Genomic DNA, 21,985 nt, shown 5'->3' on the forward strand with positions numbered 1-21,985 from the left:
TGGAAACTTTCCACCTGTTTCTCTCACAAGATATCCTGACTGTTATCATAAGAGAAACAAACAGAAAGGCAGAAAGAAGAGTCAGGGAGTGGAATGACAGCCATCCTGAAAATAGAAAGGAGCGGAAAAAGCTGGATGAAACAGAACTGAAAGCCTACATTGGCCTCCTACTGCTGAGAGGTCTATACCACAGTGATCACAAGGCACTGGAGAATTTGTGGGAGCAATGTACTGGGTGCCCTTCCTTCTGTGCCACCATGAGTTTAAAATGATTCCGTCAGATCACCAGTTACCTGAGATCGGACAACGAACTGACATGTGAGGAAAGGAGAGCTGTGAACAAAATTGCTGCCTTCAGAGATATTTGGATACAATTTGTGGAGAAGCTCAGGAAATCGTACAATCCAGGAACACGCCCAATGGTTGATGAGCAGCTCATTGCATTCAGGGGTTGCTGTCCCTTCAGACAGTATATGCTCAGCCAAATATGGCTTGAAAATTTGGTGGTGCTGTGATGCAGCAACATCATTCCCCCAGTCTGGAGGCATCTACCTGGGCAAGCAACCAGAAGCTCCATGCCAAAGTAACCTTGGTACCCAGGTCATTGAAAAACTGGTTCATCCCTGGTACAAGATGGGAAGGAATACTGTGGGTGATAATTTCTTCACGCTATTTTTCAATATGCTGGATGTGGCTGCCATTGCCAGCCTCATCATTTGGCTAGGGCACAATGGCAAACTGGAAGCAAAGAACACATTTAAGAAGACAGCGCTTTTTTTTGCAGGAGCTTGGAAAACAGTTGATTGATGGACAAATAAAATGAAGAATGATGGATACATGTACTCTGTCTAAGTCTGTCAAGTCTGGTATGACTGCCCCATGGGCAACTTGTTCTGCCTTAGTCAGGGGCGGGGGGCACATGCCTCCCCTGCAACCAGTCCCACAGACCAGGGGCAGGGGTCCTACCACGACGGATCTTGCTGCCCAGGGGGAGGTCCCCCCATGGCCGATCCTATGATGGCCAATTGCTGCAGCCAATCAATGCAGCCGCTTCTGGGAGTAGCTGTGGCCACTTCTGGGAGCAGCTGCAGCGATCGGCCGGTGACTGCAGGAGGGGCACTGGCTGTCCCGCTGCCCCCCTGCCCATCACCTAAACAGGGTGCATCCCCTACACATCACCACTGGACTGTCCTAAATTACAAATTTCACAACACATCCCAGTAGAACCTTCTGTAAGCACGAGTGGACGTTGTGCTTTTTGTCCAAGGACAGATGACCGTAAAACCTGGCAATGATGTGAAAACTGTAAGCAATTTACTTGTATGCACCACAGTACATCACTACTTTGTGAGGAATGCAATATTTAGTTAAAACATTTAGAACATGTTTTGGAAGTAAGCGCAAGTTTGAAAACAGTGTGAACTGGAGACTTAGCAAATTGTTCATTCGCGTTTTGAAACTCTAAAAAAAGCTTAATTTTTGTTCATAGTTCTAGTAAAATAATATTTGGGGTTCAAATCATAAATACTCTTTCAAACAAGCTTTATATTTAATAAATAGGTTTTGGTAGATTTATACTGTTATCACTGGTTCCATTTTGTTCATGTGAGTGGGGTAACAAGTTACCCCATGAGAACAACAGTGTTGATTTGCAGGGTAACAAGTTACCCCATGGGAACAAAAACAATTATGGTTTCATGAGAACAGATGAGGGTTAAGCAATTTAGCAATGAAGACCAGAAAACATCAATATATTCTAACTACCCAGCTGACTATAAGTTCCATTATTTGCTATCCAATCTATCAGCAGGTACACCTTCCATTTTATGCTGTTCTTCCACAAACTAATGATAAATACTTTTGAAAGTTGCATGAAGGCATTGGACAATACTGCTCTGATACACTAATGCCCTGAATTACTAACCTAATGGTCTGGACATCAGACCAGAGCATCCTGGCACACTGTCTAGGTGTACATCAGGTAATATGCAGAAGTTGTGTAATATGCAGAAGTTTTGTATATATACAAAAAATGCTTAAGAGAGTGACTCCTCATGCCAAAAGCAGGGTGTATACCACAAAGGTGAGCCTCAGTAGTAAAGTATTTCAGAGATACCGACAGTGAGAATTTTAGTGCTGCCCTAATCTGGTGTCACTGAAGCCACTGGGAGTTTTACTTGTGACTTCAAAGAGAACATATTTCAGGAACCATGGACTAAATACGCAAAAGGGACAGAAGCATTAGACCTTGCAGTGCTAAGCCTAATGGTGTGAACAACCCTTCTAGAAAGCTTCTTATGCAATGCAGAGAGACAATGAGTAATCTAAAAGGCAACCAAAAGCCAACTAAGTAGGAAACCACCTTATCTAGCTGTTAAGAAAGGCTGAGGAGAGGGATGGGATTAATCATATATAAACTCTTCCACCCTCAGGCCATAAGGAGGTGTTTAGCTGTGCTAGGGTTTATAAGACCGAACACTCTCCTGGAGTTAAACACCTAATCCAGGGCAATCTTTATTGTACAAAAAAAATTGCTAAGGATGACAATTTCAGTGAAAAGTTGGAGCACCAGTGAAGAGTCTCTCTTAAAACTGTTCTGGTGGGGGAGAAAGCTAATGGAAGGAAATTATTTTCCCACCTCGCACTGCTACGTCCCTGCCAGAAAGCTGTCAAGTACTACAGTTGAATGCAAGAGTAATGTCTACCCCTATGCTTGTATAGTTCTTGCCCAAATTCCAGACTCTAACCAACCTCTCCCATTGCAAAGTACTTTTTTTTTTTTGCTAATATCCACTAATCCATGTCCATTCATTCACACCTAACATTCACCTACCGCTTCCTTCACTCATGCTCAGTGCATCATTATTTCTGCCAGCCATAACCTCAACTAAAATCCCCAAAACACCTCCCTGACCCCAGATCCTCACAGATCCAAATTCCTTCTCAACCTTCCCATTTCCCCAGAACTCACTCCTCAGCCCTTCACTCTATCAGCAGCCACAGGACTCAAAACTTTTCCTCTTTCAATCTTTCCTAAGTTCAAAACAGCTCTGACCTTAATCCTTCTTCCTCTTTCCTGACTTCTCAGCTAATACCACTATTTAATCACTTCTGCTGGGCCTGAAGGAACAGAGGCACTTAAGGAAGGGTTGTGGATGCTGACCTTAATTATACCCACAAAAGGGCTGCCAGGTGAGGCAAATAGGCGTACTCTAGTGACTGGAGTTTCCAGAACAGGAAAGTCCCAGCCTCATGAGCAGTGCAGCTGTAGCAGCAGATAGCTGTTTTTGAAACACCACTGTAGGTCTATAAAGGTCTGATAAGTGGACTGTTACTGATAAAATTTTAGTCCCGATATCTCTTACTAGCTAGCAATGCCTAGCTTTGATATTATTAATAATTATCAACTGGAAATTGTTCAGTTTTATGGAAGAATAAAATGTAACAAAGCCCCATTTAGCATAAGTGGAGAGTCAAAGGCATATATGTGACAGCATCTGTCCTACTACTTCCTGACAGCCACTCACCAAATTTCTGTCAAGGGGCCCTGAATCGCAAGGCATTTTAAACCTCTGGGGTGCATCCAAACAAGCACGCAGGTGCAGTATGTGGCACTGCAGACCTGTCTGCAGGGCCACACATGCAAGCATTCCCCGGGCTGCTAATTTTGATACTGGGTGATCCCAGTGTCAAAGAAATCCTCACAAGAAAAAGGTGGACTCCCTCCCTCTAGCCTGCTCGCAATTCTAATGAGTTTTGCATTAGTCTTTTACCTCGTTTCTTTTTTGCCAATAGAGTTCTGTAATATAGCAACTTTCAGCTGTTTCTCAGTTTTTCTGCTCACCACCAAGTTTTTATCCAGAGTCACGTTTCCTAGGCCACTTAGCTGGTCTTGTTGGTTTTGCATGTAGGCCCATAAAAATAGCAATGTTACATCATATCATAATAATAAGATAACAGGAGTACAACCCAATATTTATCCAGTGTCCCAGAAACAGCTCTAGTGCCTGTAGACTCAGGTCTACAGACAGGACAATTGAGCTCACATAGAGACTTTTATCCCCATCTGTCTGCCTGCCAGCCACAAAGATATACCCTCAAATCCCTCCTACTGTAGCATAACTTGATCTAGTTTTCCTGTTTGAGCCAGTAGTATTGGTTCTGCTCAGCCAGCTCCTACCTCCGCTCATGCTAGCACCTGGCATTCAGCTCTATCCACCGTTTGTCCACAAGTATTTTCTTTAACCCTAGACTCCATGACTCTGAACTTCTTGTCATCACCAGCAGAAGGCATCTGCAGCTAGACCACTTGCAGACCTATCTCCATGGTCCCTGTATGCCCTGTTGGAGAAAAAGACATCTCTTTTGCTCTCATATTTAAAGGTTTATCCATCCCAAGTCAAAGGAGCACAGAATGGCAACCACTTCCAAATTCCTGTTCAACAACAGGCAAATTTTATTGGGAGAAGAATCATGAGAGTAGCTCTTCCTTAAATTGTTTGTAACTCATGCTTGTTAAGTAAAGTTAAGTGAAATGCTAACAGATCTGCTTTTCCTTTTCAATTAAAGTGCAAAAAAGCAGACACTTGTTAAAACCTCTTTTAAAATGCTTCACATACTATCATGCTAATCCCACTTCTAGCACTTACTTTGACACTGTGTAGTTTGGCCACCTCTCTTGGCTACTTATCAGATTGTAGTCAGAAGATCCACCTACTGAAGCCTTGTTGTTTTAAACCTATAGGCTAGGGGCAAAAGTTATACATAAACCAGTTTAAGTGATCAGAAACTGGTTTAAGATAAACCTGGTTGAATGTAATATCAGACTTAACTGGTTTGGGTCAAACTATTTTATGAAACTTCTGTCCCAGACCATGGAGTCTGAACTGATCCCAAGCATTCTCTCTGGCTTTCTACCTAGATATACCCTCATGGTATAGATTCTCTGTTTAGCTACTTTGAGAGCAATTTAAAAACCCATCTACAGTCCCAACTGCTGAAATTCCCACCCTAGCAAGAAATACACCCTTTCCCAGAATCCTACTGAAAATATGAATTTTCTGATTTAGACTTGAATGCTTTGGAAGACACGTGACAGACGTGAGCAAACAGGCTTTCCACAGTGTGTCTAAACACACTACTACTTTCTTTGAGAACAGTGATTCTCAGCCTTCTTAGACTCAAGGAACTCCCCCTTTAGACTCAAGGTACCTCTCAGAAAAATGCCAGCTCTTAGCTTTCATTCATCTCTTCGCTAGAAAAATAACAGGGCAATTCTTTTGTAAAGAATCAGAAAAACTACAACAGGTCAGAATGTTTTTGACATTATGGATTCCTATTTTAAATCTATAGGTTTATCTTGTGTGTAGGTGTTTCTACATCTAACAGTGATAATAATGTGTGGTACCCTGTGGCACCCTTAAAGGATCCCGTTGCACCCCAAGGCATCACAGCGCCTTAGCTGAGAATCACTGCTTCATAGAAGAAGCCTAAAAGGTTACAGAATAGAAGGAAACAACAAACTTCCCGAATGTGTCGTCTCATATGCTAGCTTCCCTTGGGAGTCTCTAGGTGTATAAAAATACAGAGTTTGTCCCTGTCTCATCATACTCTCGGTATGGATGCCTCCCCCAGCTCGAGCTGCTGAAAATGGCCAAAGACAATGAATTTTTCAGTTTTCACCCATTTATATCCTTCCAGTCTCTTTCCTTATCAGGTGTTGGATGAATTTGTTTCCTAATCAACTTCACTCCTGACAACCCATTTTTTTTCTGTTTGGAGTCAGCTTACTGTTCATATCTGAATAAGGGACCTTCTTCATTTAACAAGCCTCTGTTGTTATGTCTGGAGTAACACTCTTTGGGTATTCACTCAACATGGAAATGAAAAAACAACAAAGTTAAAGGCTTGCACAACCAAAATGGAGTTGTCAGCTTGATAAAAATGCATATGGGGAGTTAGTATCTTCACATGAAATTCATGAACAGATCTGAACTTGTAAGAACATGCCATATGTGCTGCATAGTATTTCAATAAACTTTATTCAAATATGGAAGCTGCTTAATTAGGATTTACCGGAATCCATGTTGATTAAAGTTCATTCATGAAAATGTTTTCTTTTTAAGACTGATCCTTAGCTTAAGAAGTCATGAAACCAGACAAAAATCTGTATATTGGTAACTGTATTTTAAACGAAAAAAAAATCTTCACATAATAAATACATCTTATGCACATTAACTTCAAATTTACTTCAGAAAGCTATTTACAATATAAATAATTATAAATGGGAACACTTTGCAAGATATTGTTGACATAGCTAAATTGTGTTTCCTACATTACATTCCAAAGGAAAAATTCAAATTACAGATGTTATGGTACAACGTCACTAGAACCTATACATTGCTAGGCATGGTATTTCAAATGTTGGCAATTCTGTGTCTTTTCCTCATAAATATAATCTATTGGGTTTAAAGCAAACTTGAAATGTTTCATTGTTTCTGAAGTGCCTTTTCCTAGATTAATACATTTTATGTGTTTTCACCTTTGGGGAAAAAGTTACAGTGATTTAGGAGAACTCTTCCCAGTACACTTTATTTCCTTAGAAATGTAAACATACTACTGTTTTATGATGTTTTAAAAGAAATTAGTTTGTGTTTCCAAACTTCCCACTTCACTGGTATCTAAAAGCAAAATCACATGCAGTCAAAATTGCAATAAATAAAAATGTTTAAAATTGTATTTTAAATCCTAGAATAACTGGGAATCTTCTGTATTCCATGTGAAAAGAGAGGATCAGTAGTGAATACAACCAAGAAAATATCTTTCTTTCTGGCTATAACAGTGGTATATTAAATCTTTTCTCTCCCATATACCCCTTGGCCGGACCATAAATTAACATTCTCTCAGAAAGGGGTTAGGTTTTGCTAACTGGAGAGCAGTTAGTCCATGAACCCTGGTGTAAAAGAATTTAACACCATGAGGAAGTTTCCCACAATTGTAATTTTTCACTTCCTGTGCAACTGAGATGCACTGGCACTCACCATTGTGCAGAAAATTGTATTTAATTTTCTTTCTCCAAAACAATAACTCCTTGTAGAGCATACACTGGTAGAAATACTTTGGTAACCCATCAGCTACACACTCTTATAAGCCTTATTCGCAGCAAACTGAGTGATACATACTGTATCAAAGTGATAGCAAAACTCCATTTTTTTAAACTGAAGATAGATGATTTACCAATTATTCATAACTGAAAATAATATGTTCGTTTTCTGAACACCGGAGTTTCAATAAGTTTGGTTTGACTCAGCATGTATGGAAATAAAGTAGTCTATTAAAATCAATAACAAATTGCCTTCATACTTTGTGCTTCTCTGAGTAGACTTAAAAAAATCCTGTGGAAGTGCCAGAATTTTAATATGTTTGTTTTCCAACATTAACCAGAACCACCTCCAAAATACGCATGGCTGGACTTGATAATGCAGGCAAGGTGAACTTTGCAGGTGGCATGCCTGAAGAACCATTCTAATATCCATGAGTTTGTTGGACTTGGGTTCTGCCCCGGTGTAGCAGTACTTCGACAGAGCTGTCTGTGCCTTTTGCAGTAATGTTTTCTGAAGAAGTCAAAAAGGAAAACCAATTGACGGAAAAGTTTTTGGGAGATCAGTACTTATCAAATAAAATGGTTGTTTGAGTAACGAAGAAAATCATTGAATAAGTGCTCCATGCCTAGAGATAACAGAGATTCAGATGAAAGGCTTTGATGGATTTAAATGGGTTTGAATAAGTAGGATTTTAATGTACAATCCTGAGCAACAGCACTTATGGAAACATCATTATAGCATATTAAGATATCTATTAATCAGAGGGGGAAAGTTTAGCAGAATATTCTTTGGGTTTGGCACCCACCAACATTCAAGGTGACCACATTTCTGTAAAATTATTCAAAATGTATAGGGAAAAACGCTTCTATTATTAATACACAGTATTTTAGGCATTTTCTTTTACAACTCTCATAGTTGCATCTTACAGATTAAAAAAAAAAAAGGAAACAAAAATCCCTGGTGCCAATTAAATAGGAGGCAGATTCTGCTACCCTTACTCTTACTCATAATGAGTCATGCTTTATTCTATGATATTCCCAGTTTAATCAATGGGACTGCATATGAAATAGGAGTTTTTATGGTATAAAGTCTTAGGTGAATTTAGCTATAGCATGTTCATGGAGTGCACCAAGTACTACTGTGTATAAATTAGAGATATTTTCATTCGTCTCTTAACATCAAATAAAAATATAGAAGGCTTGATCCACAACCTATTGAAGTCAACTGAAAAACTCATATTGATTTCAATTAGTTTTAGATAAAACGATAATTAATTTCGCATTCTAATTATTATATTAACTTGATATCACATTTGTCAACACAAAGTTTGAATAATATAGAAATGCTCACGTAGTACAGTGCAATCAGTGTAGTTCCTACATTTAAAATGTCTTCGCTATGTAGTGATAGCATTAAGCTAATAGGATATATTTTAAAAATATCATAGACAATATCTTGCTTTTCAAACTTTCCCAAATAGCTCATCTCAATTTTGTTTAAAAAAAAAAAGAATATGGTCCTTGAACAATATTGAAGCGCTCTATTTTTTTTAATGTTAAATGAAGAGCTGTATAAAATATGTCATGGACAAATAAAAACTTTATGTCCTATTGGAAAGCACATGTTATATGCATTTAGTTAAGGTTGCAAGCTTGTTTTCATATAGTATATAAACAGGATGTAGCAGATTGTGGGTTCCTAAGCTTCCACAAAATTCAAAATTGCATTAAAACTCCCTGCCAACTCTGAAGTAAGGATGACATTTTTGTCTCTTGTACTTGGTCTTTTTAAGAAAGAAGGCTGACCAGTCACGTAGCCTATAGAAGCACGTATCTCCAGCCAATGACAAGGAAGCACTAAGAGTGACAACTGCTGCCATCTTGTGTAGGGAGTGAACAAGTGTCAGTCTTTGCAGGTGAGGGGCCGAGACTTTAGATGTTATATTCACTACATTGCATCTCTCCACATCTATCATTATCATTATGCTGGCATGGAACTACTGAAAATTCCAGTACCAAAGTAAGATAAAACTAATTAATTATAGCTACTGGAAACTTTAATTCTAGGATAACACTAAATAATAACGAGGAAATGGTATTGCATAGAACAGTCTCTTTTCTAGATGAAGAAATGTAGACTATAAGTGTACTGACTTGGTGTTATAAGTGCAGTGGTTCTGAAGGTGCCTGTCATACTGTAGGACAATAGTCACTTTTGCAATGCACATATTTTTACTCTATTTCACTTGGCAAATCATATCTTTTGTACTACAAAGTTATTAATATTTTATAGATACAAACTAAATAAAGATGCATCCAGAACTAAATTTATCAAAAATACCCTCTCCTAATTTTTAGGACTATATAAAAAAATTACTGGGCTGAATGAAGTCCATTTTGGCTTATCCCTCCCACTGAGCCAGTACTATTGCCCCAACATCAAATATTGTTTTGGTTTGACCTTTTAAAAATATGATTTATACTAGCTGCTCCCTTTTTACTTTTATAGTTCATTCAACATTTTACATTTTGTTAAACAAAATTCTCTCCAAATTCATCTTGTTTTTATAATTCCTTAGCTAACATTTAATGCCTTGTCTCTCATATCTGCCACTAATTTAAATGGATCTCTTATCCTGTTATCTACACTCTTTTCTCTGCAGAATTTGTTTACAGCACTGACATTCCCTGTGAATTTTTTCCTCAACGATGATAGATTTAGTTTATTTAAAGTTTTATTAGACCTTTCAGTCTCTTTATCTTTCTGCTTGCGATCTGCACTACCTTTTATTGTGAGTTTTAGATAATAAAGATTGGATTGTATTACCATTCCTCATGTTCATGTACCATTCACTCAAAGCGATAACAAGTCAAAAAGGATTTCTTGTGGGACAGAATATTATTCAGTTCAAGTACTACAATCTGCCTCAAAGTGATCAGTATTCCAGGTTTAAAGATCATACATATTTTTGTCTTATGGTTAAACTCTGCTTAAGTGATCTAGATTGTTATTTTTTGTTGTCATCTCTGCATGGATTATCCCTATTTTGAAAACTAATATTTGTAAGATATCTCGTACATTGGGATGGATATGTTATGACCATTGCTGGTAAAGTCCCATGTGTCTAGCTTCCTTGGATCATAAGCCAAGCCAGTCTGAAATGTCCATTCCATTTATCTAATCACCCCAATGCCCATCCTATTATGAGTGGCGACTGGCAGTAAGTCTAGTTCCTTTTTAAATCAATTGCAAGATTCCCATTGATTTTTTATGGGTGAGAAGGGGGTCAATAAATGTAACAATGATCTCCCTTATATAAATGTTTTAGTTGTTGATGTTACATTGTCTTGCTTGCAGTTTATTAATATCTCCTTGCAAATGTGGATTTTCAATATATTTACTATAGCTTCCTCTGCATCCTTTGGCAAGCCCATTAACAAAGAATAACTGAAATTTCTCAGGATCCCGATTCCTTCAGTTTCTTTCTTGTCTTCCCCTGATTATTACCTGACTGTTTTTGACATCTCTGCTCTATTGACTGTATGAGTAAGACAAGAACCCTGTCTTTCTTGTAGTCATGCCTATTACTTCAGTAGTCTGTCAGCCTTGCTACCCTAGAATCTTTACAATCTCCTTTATTTTCCTAATGTACCCACAGGCTTTTTGAAATTTCACCACAACCACCATGCAGTATTTGTCTTCCTTACAACTCATATTTTTACACTCACCTAGTTGTATTTTACAGCCAGCCTTGCAGTAATTTTAGAGCAGTTCCTCCCGTATATCTAACCCACTCTGAGTCTCCTCTTCATGGTGTATGTACTTTTACATAACCATAGGATTAAATTTGTTTGTCTTGGGCCACTCGCAGCCTCTTTCTGCATTTCCTTTTCACTAATTGTCTCCTATTAACTCTACCAGCCATTTTATGCAATCTTCCAAAATGTAATTGCCACTCAAAGTATCTTCAACCTCTACATCAATTCTGTATTGCTCAAAAGAAACTGAAAAATAACCCCTTTTCAGTTCCTTCCTTTAAATACTGTATAAGTAAATATTATATCTATGTAATCGTAAATATATTGCTCAATTTACATATTTCAAGTCAAGCATGTGTACAACTAAGAATATGAGTATGCAAAGAAGTAACAATTCTGAGAATCATTCTCTTTTCTTCCTTTTGGCCACCCATGGATGCACTGAGCAGCATTAAATAGCTAGAGTTTACTGGAATAAACAAATCACCAAAGATACAAATTTTAATGCACATTTTAAATGTATATATTCCATGTTTTTATATGTAGGGAGTGCATAGCAGTTAAAGTTGACCAAGACCTATGGGGTATGTGCAATTCAGAGGGTTCCTTTGGGAGCATTTTTCATCAGCCAAGTCCTACACAGTGTGCGCGTCTACATGTGCAATTAATGAACCTAAATTTTCTGCACAGAAAATTCAGGCATATTATACTGGGCTTCCATATGCATCTGAACGTGTGCCTGTTGGGAGCAAATTGCCTCTCAACCAGAGCAGTTCAGTGTAGGGCGGCAGTCTAGGGTTTAGGACAGGGTTTCAGTTCAGTTCAGGGCTGGCTCTCAGCTGGAGCGGTTCAGTTTCGGGCTGCTCCTGCCCTGCTCTTCCCACCTGCTGCTGCTGCAGGTGGGCGGAGCAGGGCAGGAGCAGCCCTAAACTGCCTGGCTTCCTCAGGCATCAGCCCCATGCTGGCAGAGGGTATACAGGGCTGATCCTGATTCTGCAGGGCAGGGGAGAGCCATACCAGTTGGCAGGCAACTGCTTCCCAGCCATGTGGTGGTCAGCCAGGATCCTAGTTTTCTCTGATAAAAAAATCCCCAATTCTCACCTATATATATATATATATATATATATATATATATATATATTAGTTGTGTTTCATTTTAAGCATGGAAAAATGTGTATTTTGGGTTACTTTTTTAAACCAAAAATTAGGGATTTTTTTTTAATGGGAGAAAACCAGGATCCCTGGTGATCAGTATCCATCCCATCTGATGGGATTGAGATGTGTCTACTAATTTACCCCCAGTACCCATCCCGTCCCAATCTCCATGTGGCCTGGAGGCAGCTGCCCAGCAGCTGGGACAGCTCTCCCAGCCACACTGAGATGAAGACAGGTCCCAAACTCCAAGCAACTGAGAGGCAGCATCCTGCTGAGCCAGGACAGCTCTCTCCATCCCCTGTGGCCCACTGTTGCCTAGGCTGACTGAGAGCAATTTGCTTCCAGTCAGCATCTACATGTGTGCTTCGGTGCATCAGTTTAATGCACTAATTTCTAGTATCTGTATGTACAGGTACTAGAAAACAGCACATTAGACAAAAATACCACACGGTAAATGCTGTGCACATGTAGATGCTGATGCTTTAGTATGTATTAAATTAGTCAGTGGGTGCGTTTACATGTGCAATTAATACAACTGAAATATACTCCATCTCAAATTGAACCAGAGTAAATTAATCCCGATGTCACTGTCTACATGTGCATTTAAGCTCAGTAAAATACTGTGCTACCAGATACCACTTGTATCTGATGGGACAATCTGGCAGCACAGTAAATTAGTCTACTGCACCCTAACTGCCACTCACATGTACATGTAGACGGTGATGCTTTACTGTGCAGCAAATTAATCTGCTGTACAGTAAAGCATCTTGTCCAGATGGGCCCAGGGTGCATAAACTGCTCAACTTGTCTACCAAAAGTCTGCTTAGCCAACCCAGCCCAAGCCTTTCCCAGCTTTTCTATATAATATGACAGCCACATTGTATTTAGTTGTATTCACTATAACCCTAATGCCAGTGCATTATTTTTAAATGAACACATCTACTAACTTTTCCCCAGTACTTTAGGTATTTTCTCTAGTGCATTGTGGTATATCAAATGCTGGTAACCAGGGTCTTAAAACATATATATCTTCCAATTACATTTCAAAGGGGGGGTTTTGTTTTGTTTTGTTTTTTAAAGAACAAAATATATTAGAAAAAATGTCAGCTTCCATTGGTTATTATAACAGAGGTCCCCTTGTGTCCCTGTGCTGGATCTTGCTGCATCCTTAAATGAGAAGTCACATCAAAGTGTGATCCATTACAGCCCAAGGAATAGTTTCTAATAGTTTCGCTGTCATATAGATGTTCAAGAGCATATCCAGTTAACGTATAAGCATGCTTATCAAAGTACTGCCTGTGTGAGCTGTAATAGGTTGGAGAAGCTGCTGGATGGTCTCCTGTGGTTTGATGTGGGGACATGTCTGAATGCAGATAGTCTTTAGCTAGTATCAAACTGGACTTTGAAATTCGGTCAGAATTTGGGCTGCTTATTCTAGACAGTGTCGTAGGACTGTTGTCGTAGTCATTTTCATGTGGGCTCATAATCTTCCCGTCTCGTTGCTGAATGTGTTCACATGGAGAGGTGTTGGCAACTGTAGGAACATGACAGACATCGCCTGTCAACTGCTGCTGCTGGTAGTTAGCAAAGCAAAGGGAGTGTTTTTTCCCTGCTCCGTTAAGAGAGACCAATGGATCAGGAGTTGTTTTCCGTAGCTGTAGCCTGTTTTCTTCCTCCTTAATCATTTGCTGAGTAGCTCTTATTAGAGTTTCAATTTTGCTGGGCTCGTGTGGACTATTCTGATACTGTTCAGGACGATATCGGTCTCCTGATTCACTAGCAGAGCCTGGATCGGGTGAACTAACAACACTATCCTCATCCCAGTGTCCTCTCCCTAGAAAACAGATAAAGGGGACAAGTAGTCAGGTTTGGTTTGTACACAGTTTGTCTCAAAGGAAAGTAAACAACTATGATAGCATGTAACGACTGACTGTATCGGTAGTAGGTTGAGTTAATATTTATATACAAGAGCAACTGGAAGCCAAACTAAAGTCAGTCTCTGACCATGAACGCTTAAACACTGAAAACAAAAGAAGTATGTTCATGATACACGTGGAGAACTGAGGCAGAGATTAGGGCTAAATTTTATTTAATTTTTACATGCCTAAGTAGCAGTCAGTAACTACATGACTGCATTTTTTGTCCCTGTGCACAATATAGATTCCCTGTAGCTATGCTCACCTTGCATTTCCCTTCTGAGCATGTATCTCAGTAGGCTGAATTGTGTTGCATAAGTACCAGGCACAACAGAATCACCCAGGCACATTCACAATACCAGGTAATCTTAAAATTTTAGTTGCAGGGACAATACTAATAGAAGATATTTGACATTGGAGGAAGAGGAGCCCTTTTCACCCTTTCACCTCCAAATCCCTTTTGGATACACCTCCAAATTCAATAGCTTAGACATACTTCTCCAGGGAGCATGGGGCCTGGGCTCCCTCACCATGAAAAAGTACTGTAACCATCAGGGTATGATTTCCTTTGAAACTGGCCCAATAGTCAATCAATAGAGGAAGATATGTTGGGCAAGGAGCTGGAGAGCAAAGTAGAAGGATAACTCAGTGAGATGGATGCTGCCCTGGAAAAAAAAGAGAGCCCAGGGCTGAGGCAGAAATTATTCCCACTTGCTTATTCATTTTCCTAAATTCAAGGTGCCATGGGTCAGCTTCAAGAGAACAATGCTCTGGGCAGTGTCTAGAGTTAAGGCCTGGTGGTTACAGTACTTCTATAATGGGAAGTGGTACATGCAGGTTCCACCCTTCTTTGGATGAGGGGAGTTAGAAGATGGGGCTATCCTCAGAAGCATTATAGTGCAGCTGAATGTTTGGAAAAGCAGAAATTCACAGAAGCAATGGCATCTTCCAGTTGCTAATGTAGTTGTAGGGATGGCTCTTATTTTTTCAACTCCCTGCCAAGTAGGTGGCCAGGTCTCCTGCTTCAGTCACCCCATTTTAGTTAAGCCACTGGTACCCTCTTCCTCCTCTGGCATCAATCAGCTTCTGGTTTCCCACTCCCTGGGTTAGTGCCCTAGTCACAAAAAGGTGAAAGAGCTGCCCTCTTCCTCTATTTTGCTTCCACATGGTATGCATGTAGAGAGATCCTATTCTGCCACAGATGGAAATAGAATCTAAACTGTGCCAAAAATTGCAATTACATGGCTATGTAAATGCCACTTAGGCATATAATGGTGAAATAGGATTTAGGCATAAGTGCCCAAGATCACAAAAGATTGTGTCAGAGCTACAGATAATCAGTGATGGTCAGTAATTGGCCCAAATCAATAATATGGGCATGTGATTTTGCACCTAAAACAAATTATAAGCATGGTTGGAAGCACTTAGATAGCTAGGTACTTTTTGTGCCCATAAAAACAGAGTCAAATGGTGATTAGCTGAACATCAGGCCCATAAAGTGTCAGAAGTATAGGTTATTAGATAATTCCTTATATCTTAAAGGTGAGAAGAGGTTAATAAGACAAGTATATAATAAATCAAGAGACTAGATTTTGTAGCCTTGTCATCACATATACATGTTTTCTGTCAATAAGAAATGGAACAAAATATGCCTTCATGTTCACTGACTGGCAACTATAGGGAAATGAGTTTTGTATGTGCATAAATATCTGCTGTCCAAAATCTCTAAAATAGAAAATTTCAACCATGCTAACCTGAAATTACCTGTCTTTTGGTAATAAGGCCGACAGATCTGTAAGAGGAGGTGTTCAGCTCACATGCAGCTGAGACAGACCAGACCAGACCAGACCCATGAGTCACTTGTAAAAGGAGAGTAACCCTATCCCTGAAGAGCCTAACAGTTGAAAAATATTTCAACTATAAGGAGACAATGCAGTTATGGACTTCATAAAATCTTGCTAATATTCATGCCTATGACAAAATATGAGACAGCTTTTTTTACAAGTTACTGAATGCCATTTTACCACAGCCCACTCAAAAGATATTGTCTAGTGGGAAGGGGAGGTTTGGCGGATATTGTTACGTGAAGAAAGAAAATGTGGTAAATGTGTACATTTTTGTATTCTTCATTGCATTAACGTCCACATACTTGTAACAGTATGGGCATGACTACACAAGATACTTTACAGCGTAGCAGACTAATTTGCTGTGCAGTAAAGAGTCACTATCTACATGGGTATGGCAACTAGGATACAGTAGACTAATTTACTGTGCTGCCAGACAGTCCTGTAAGACATAAGTGGTATCCAGCAGCGCGGTAAATTGCTGCTCTTAAATGTACATGTAGACAGTGACATCAAATTAGTTTACTCTGGCTCAAATTGTGCTAGAGTATATTCCATCACATTAACTGTACACGGAGATGTACTCTATGATATTATCACCAGAGTGTTTCCAGAACAGGTGATAAAATTAATGACTATAGGCAAATTCTATATACATGCTATACATCTGGACTCTGGATTGCTGTGTATATCTGAAGTGCTCTACCGTAGAGTACTTTCTGCTGATGGCAACATCAGTAACTCTATAGCAGTTGCATAGTATCTGAGCACCACACAAATATGTATTTATTCTTAGTGTACATTTCAGAGACACAGAGTTATTTATTTATGCAGTAGCTCCTATGGGCCCCAGTCATGATTAGCATTTTGTTGGCCACTGTACAAATATGAAATATAAGGTAGTCCTTTCCCAAAGATTTTAGCATTCTGCAGATAAGGATCTGAGATAAAAAGAGACTATAAACCAGATTACTTTTGCTCATACTGAATAGCTTGTTACTTCACAAAGAGTCCAGCTTACTCCAGAGGGACACTCCTAGAAACAGGACCAATTCAAAATGAATAAGGGCGTCAGAATCTGGAAATGATTATTTGTGTAACTGTTAATCTTCAAGAGGGTTGCACAAGAGGGTGCTCAATCACACAAAGAGTCTGCCCTTGACAAAAGCAGCTTCGCTTCTCCCTTATTCCTACTTGCTGGTTCAGAAAGGTCTTGGTGAATGTATTGCCTTTCATGGTCAATATATGTCCATGTTTGTGAAGGGAAAAATTGGTTAAAGTACATTTAAAAAATGGTCTAAGCTCTGTATCTTGTCCCAGAATCAACTTCCTGATTTCTTTGGGATCCCAAATAAACACCCCGTATATCCAATATGGCATCATCATGGCTTTTTTGTCAGATTCATGAACTAGGAAATTATTTTCACTGACGGTGGGATAGTAAGGTGGTAGAAACTGAAGACAATTCTGGAGGAGCTTCATGTAGGTGCCAAGGTCCACTGCAGTGCATCTCTGAGAAACATGAATGATTATTCTATAGCCTCTATAGAAATGCTGACTTCCTGTATGCCTGTTTGTGCTTTGCCCTGCTACTACAAGAACATCACCCCAGCTCCACTCCCAGATGCATAATGGGACATTCTGAGGCACTGTCTCACATCACCAACTTATCCTTTTCTAAAATCTGAACTGTACTAGAGGTATCCAATCTCATGCTGCATCTATATTAGACTCTGAGGAAAATAGACATTGTTCCTTCTTGTCTGAGGGCCACCACTAGAACCATTCTTTTTGTAGTACTGTGCATAATATCCAAAAGGAAGCATTGGAATCCATGTTTCACTGTGTCCTTGAAAATAAAAAAAAAATGACTCCACTTTGTGAGGAAACAACCATTTTGATTTAGACCTTTGGTCCTATTTGTTTAATCTTTCTTGGCTTTGAGACTCATTCTTCTTAATTGACATCCTGCAGGGCTTAACGGAGACAGATATATGATTCCAGTTTAGATCCTTCTGGGAAATATTTTGTGCTCTTTTCTGAGGTGATGAAAAAAATGAAACAAATGCTCAGCACTCAACAGTGGTACTTGTTATTACAGACTCAGGTGGTTCAGGGGAACTTCTCTCTGCATCCTTTAATGCTCTGGTCTTCTAAACCTTGTCTGCAAGGTGAAACATGAGGAGTCGCCACTTGCTGTGGGCTAGATTCCATTCCATCTATTAGATGTCTAAGTGGACTTAGGTACCTACATTATGATTCTGTTCTACCCTGTTCAAGCCCCTGAAAATCCATGAATGTATCTACTTTTGTAACATGCTATCATCTTATCCTTAGGACTAAATCACAAAAAAAAAGCAGTGAGGAGTTGAAGGAGGATGTATCCACTTTTTAATTATTTTTCAGTGACTTGATCAGAATAGAATAGAATGGAATAGAATGAACCACACCTATGGCAGGGCCAAACACAAGCTTAGAGCAGTTCAAAAGGGGACAGGGAACCACTGCTCAGGATCATGGCAGTTGCATGCTTTCACTGTTACTTGTGCATGAAACTTGCAATACAAATGTAGCAAAACTGCTCCAATTTTAACCTTGTTCATCTGGGGTCATGTTGGCATGATTTAGTTCAGTTGTGTCACTATGGATACCTAACAGTTGCTGTGTGTTCCCAAGAAGCAGCTCTCCTTTCCTTTTGAAGCCACACCAAGTGCATGTTGTCCATACTCCTTACGCACCTAGAGTCCACATACATGCCTGATAAGTGAAATGTCTCTAGCACAAGGACCCTAATGGACGCTTTCATGTTGAGGGGCAGGAAGGTTCCAATTGAAAAGTTAAATGAGGAGTAAGGAGCATACTAATTTTGCCTTTCCCTCCTCCTGGTTTTGTCTCCTGTTATTTCTTTGCACATGGGTGACAAGAAGATGTAGCCAATAAATTACATTTCAAACGGCACGTCTACACAAGATGCTACTGTGCATTAGTACTTGTATTAGTAAGTACTTGTATTAGCACTTTATTATGTGCATTACCAAGTACTAAATAAATGTGCAGTAACTGGAGTTACTGCATAGTAGCGCCAACACTACTGCGCAGTTACCTAATCATACTGCGCAGTATTGTATTAGCACTGTCCATGTTGTGACATGCCACTGTGTGGTATTTTTTGGCTACTGCACAGTCAGTATCTCGTGTAGATGTGCCCAGAGAGAAGGAATAGTGGGCATTTCCTACACAAAGAAGTAGCTCTGAAAGCTACATTCAGGTCTAATCAATCAAATACAGATTGTTTTGAGAACAAGCAATGGTCTGCACCAGTGTAGCTCAGATCTACTGAGCTCCAACTGTGGAAGCAGAAAGGCATGGAAGATTTTCAGAAAGTGGGGCATTCCCTTCTGCAGAGTGACTAACAAGTCTGATTCTGCCCCCAGAACTACATAGAAGCAGAAGACCCATTGTAATATATCTGTGGAGCTCCATACAATGAAGAATTTAACTACAGCAACTGTAATAAAAGTTGAACTAGCAAAGAAACCAAAATCAAACTCTATTATTAGTTTTCATTGGTTGTCTTTGATAAAATACACATAAAATACACATTTTATTCCCACATTAAGAACAATAGTGTATACATAAATATTTCTACATAAGACTTAGTATGATCACCAACAATTATAATATGATTATAATTACAATAACCTGGTGTATACCATGTACCTATATATGAATAACATTATATATTACATAACAGGTTATATATATATGTGTGTGTGTGTATACACACACACACATATCTTATAACGTTATATATTTTTCTTCTGTAAAACAGTTGAGTAAAATATATTGACTTTTAAGTAATTCAAATATACTTTGTTTTATATACACATACATACATATTATATTATATATAAAAAACAAAGTATATTTGAATTACTAAAAAATCAATATATTCTACTCAACTCTGTTTTACAGAAGAAAAAATTGCAGGCACTTGCCTATGATAGAGTAAAGGAACACAATACCGGAAAGTGCAATACACTGTGGTAAAAAGAACACGGCAGATTAGTACTGACCAAATTCAATTAAAGGCCTCCTTTCTTCCATCACTATCTTTTTTTTTAGACCACATTTCCTTGAATTTGATATTTCATTTTTTCTCTCTATTTTGGAATAATTTTATTCTAATTCAAGTGAAATATGCCAATTTGTTCTAAATTTAGAGAGCCAATTCAATTAGCAAATGCAGTAGGCAGAGGTGTAGGGAGCTCCTTCAGCATCCAGGGTAGGCAGGGGAAGGTATGCCCATCACTGTAGCTGGGGAAGGTGATCTTGGAGTGGGGAGGGATTAGAGGTTGAGCTGAAGGGAAATCTTCCCCTTGCTACTGCTACTACTACAGCAGCATCAGCTTAGGTGGCAGCAGCTGTTTGGTGTAAGCTCTCTGGGAGGTGCCCTCAAGACCCCATTTGCTTCAGATACACCAGTGGGTTCTTGCAGTGCTGTAGCAATGAAGTTTGGTGCCCGGGGCAAACCCCGCAGCAGCAGCCCACCCTCACCCCACACAGATCCAGGAGTTTACTACCCCCCCCACCCCATTTATACCCAGGAGTGCATGCAGCAGCAGGAGCTGCCCTTCCCCTATCCCTGCATGCCCCCCCCCCCGCCCACACCCCAAATGAGTTACTCGTGGCTCTGTCCTGCACCCCACCCCAGCTGGGCAGCACCTATTGGCACCCCTTCGCTTCAGCACCCAGTGCAGTCGCCCCACTTACCCCCCCCCCTTTGCTATGGCAGTGGGTTCAGGGCTATGCCTGCTTTGGCAAAGGCTCCCTGTGAGGAAGCACCATTCCATCCACTCTACTTGCCTCCCACCCCACAGATACACCACTGTGGGCAGGACTAAGCCTGCCTGGTTCCTATGGCCAGGCAACACAGGGCTGCCCCTGCTGTGGCAGGGACTTCTGGGGTGGGAAGCTGGGGGGATGATTCTGGTACCCACTTTTAGCCAGTGCCTGTGGCTGGCATTCTACTTGCCTCTTCCTCCCTTTCCCCTCCATCCCAGTTGCACTACTGCAGGTAGGCAAACTTATAGCTTGCTTAGGACTGGGGCCCTCAAATGTCATAAATTCTTTAGATAATACTTAGCACTGCAGACCAATTCCTTCCTCAAAAAATGCAATCATTGCTACAACAGGCTATTCCAACCAGTCTACACTTACATGCATCTCACAACATCATGTTAGCCAGTCTTCAAATGAAAGCTGTACTGGACAAGCCTCAAAATGTTTGGAAGAACAACTTTATATTCTATTTGCTGTTCATTCAAACTTTGTGAATTTTATCCAACCCAATTAAATCTGCAAAAAACAAAGTCAGGGATTCTTTTTAATTTTACAACACTTTTTGTCCTTGGTCTGGCTGGAATGTATTGGAGAACAGTCATTCTGGCTGAGGTTTTTTTCTCCTCAGCATAGTTGCTTCCAGTTTAAGACATTAACTGCAGTGGGGCAGAAAAGGTTGTCCAAAACTTGTCCAGACTTCAAGCATTATTCATCCTAGGTTTGGTTCCAGGTGTAAATTGGGGTTAGTTCTTATGCAAACTGGTGCACTCACAGAAATAGACTATTTACATTAGGTACACCTCTTACATGTTTGCTGAGATTTAACCTACCATATTTATTTGCATACATTGTGCAAGATTTTTCCAGACTTACCTGCCATAGCACAGCTTCATCATAGCTAAATACTGGCCATATGGAGCAGAGTCCACTCATCAGTATCACTTCTCTCTCCCCTTGCTGCTCAGCCGAAAGCTACTGCCAATTTCACAGCAGCTGTGAGAAGGTTAAACTTCTAGCTGTGGAGCTGCAGGGGTAGGGTGAATAACACTGATGAGTGGGCCTGTCCCTGATCCACGTGGCTGAGAGCCACACACCATCCCCAGTAGCCATTCCTACATGCCCAGACCTTTGTTCCAGTCTAAAAATCAGCCTCCTCCCTTAAGATACTTCACTGATTTGGGATGGCAATTTTTTGAGAAGAGGATGCATGTGGTATGTGAGTAATAATACAATATGCTTCCAATTTCATTTCAGAACTAAAAAGTTAGAAGCAAATGGCATATTTTACTATATAGATCTGATTATCAAACCCAGATCTGTACTACTGTACAATTTGTACACCCAGACCCAGACACGAGCACACAGAT

General features: G+C 39.8%; 1 protein-coding gene across 3 annotated transcripts in view; it reads right to left on the minus strand.

The window, feature by feature from the left end:
- Positions 1 to 6,165: 6,165 nt before the first annotated feature.
- Positions 6,166 to 21,985, minus strand: part of SIM1 (SIM bHLH transcription factor 1) — a 70,769-nt gene continuing 54,949 nt past the window's right edge. For all 3 annotated transcript variants that reach the window (XM_006271800.3, XM_019486377.2, XM_019486379.2), the window contains one exon: positions 6,166 to 13,850. In XM_006271800.3, coding sequence (XP_006271862.1) covers positions 13,120 to 13,850 — 731 coding nt within the window. In that variant the 3' untranslated portion in view covers positions 6,166 to 13,119. The remainder of the gene's footprint in view (positions 13,851 to 21,985) is intronic.

This window comes from Alligator mississippiensis, chromosome 1 (assembly GCF_030867095.1).
Source record: "Alligator mississippiensis isolate rAllMis1 chromosome 1, rAllMis1, whole genome shotgun sequence".
Lineage (NCBI taxonomy): Eukaryota > Metazoa > Chordata > Crocodylia > Alligatoridae > Alligator > Alligator mississippiensis.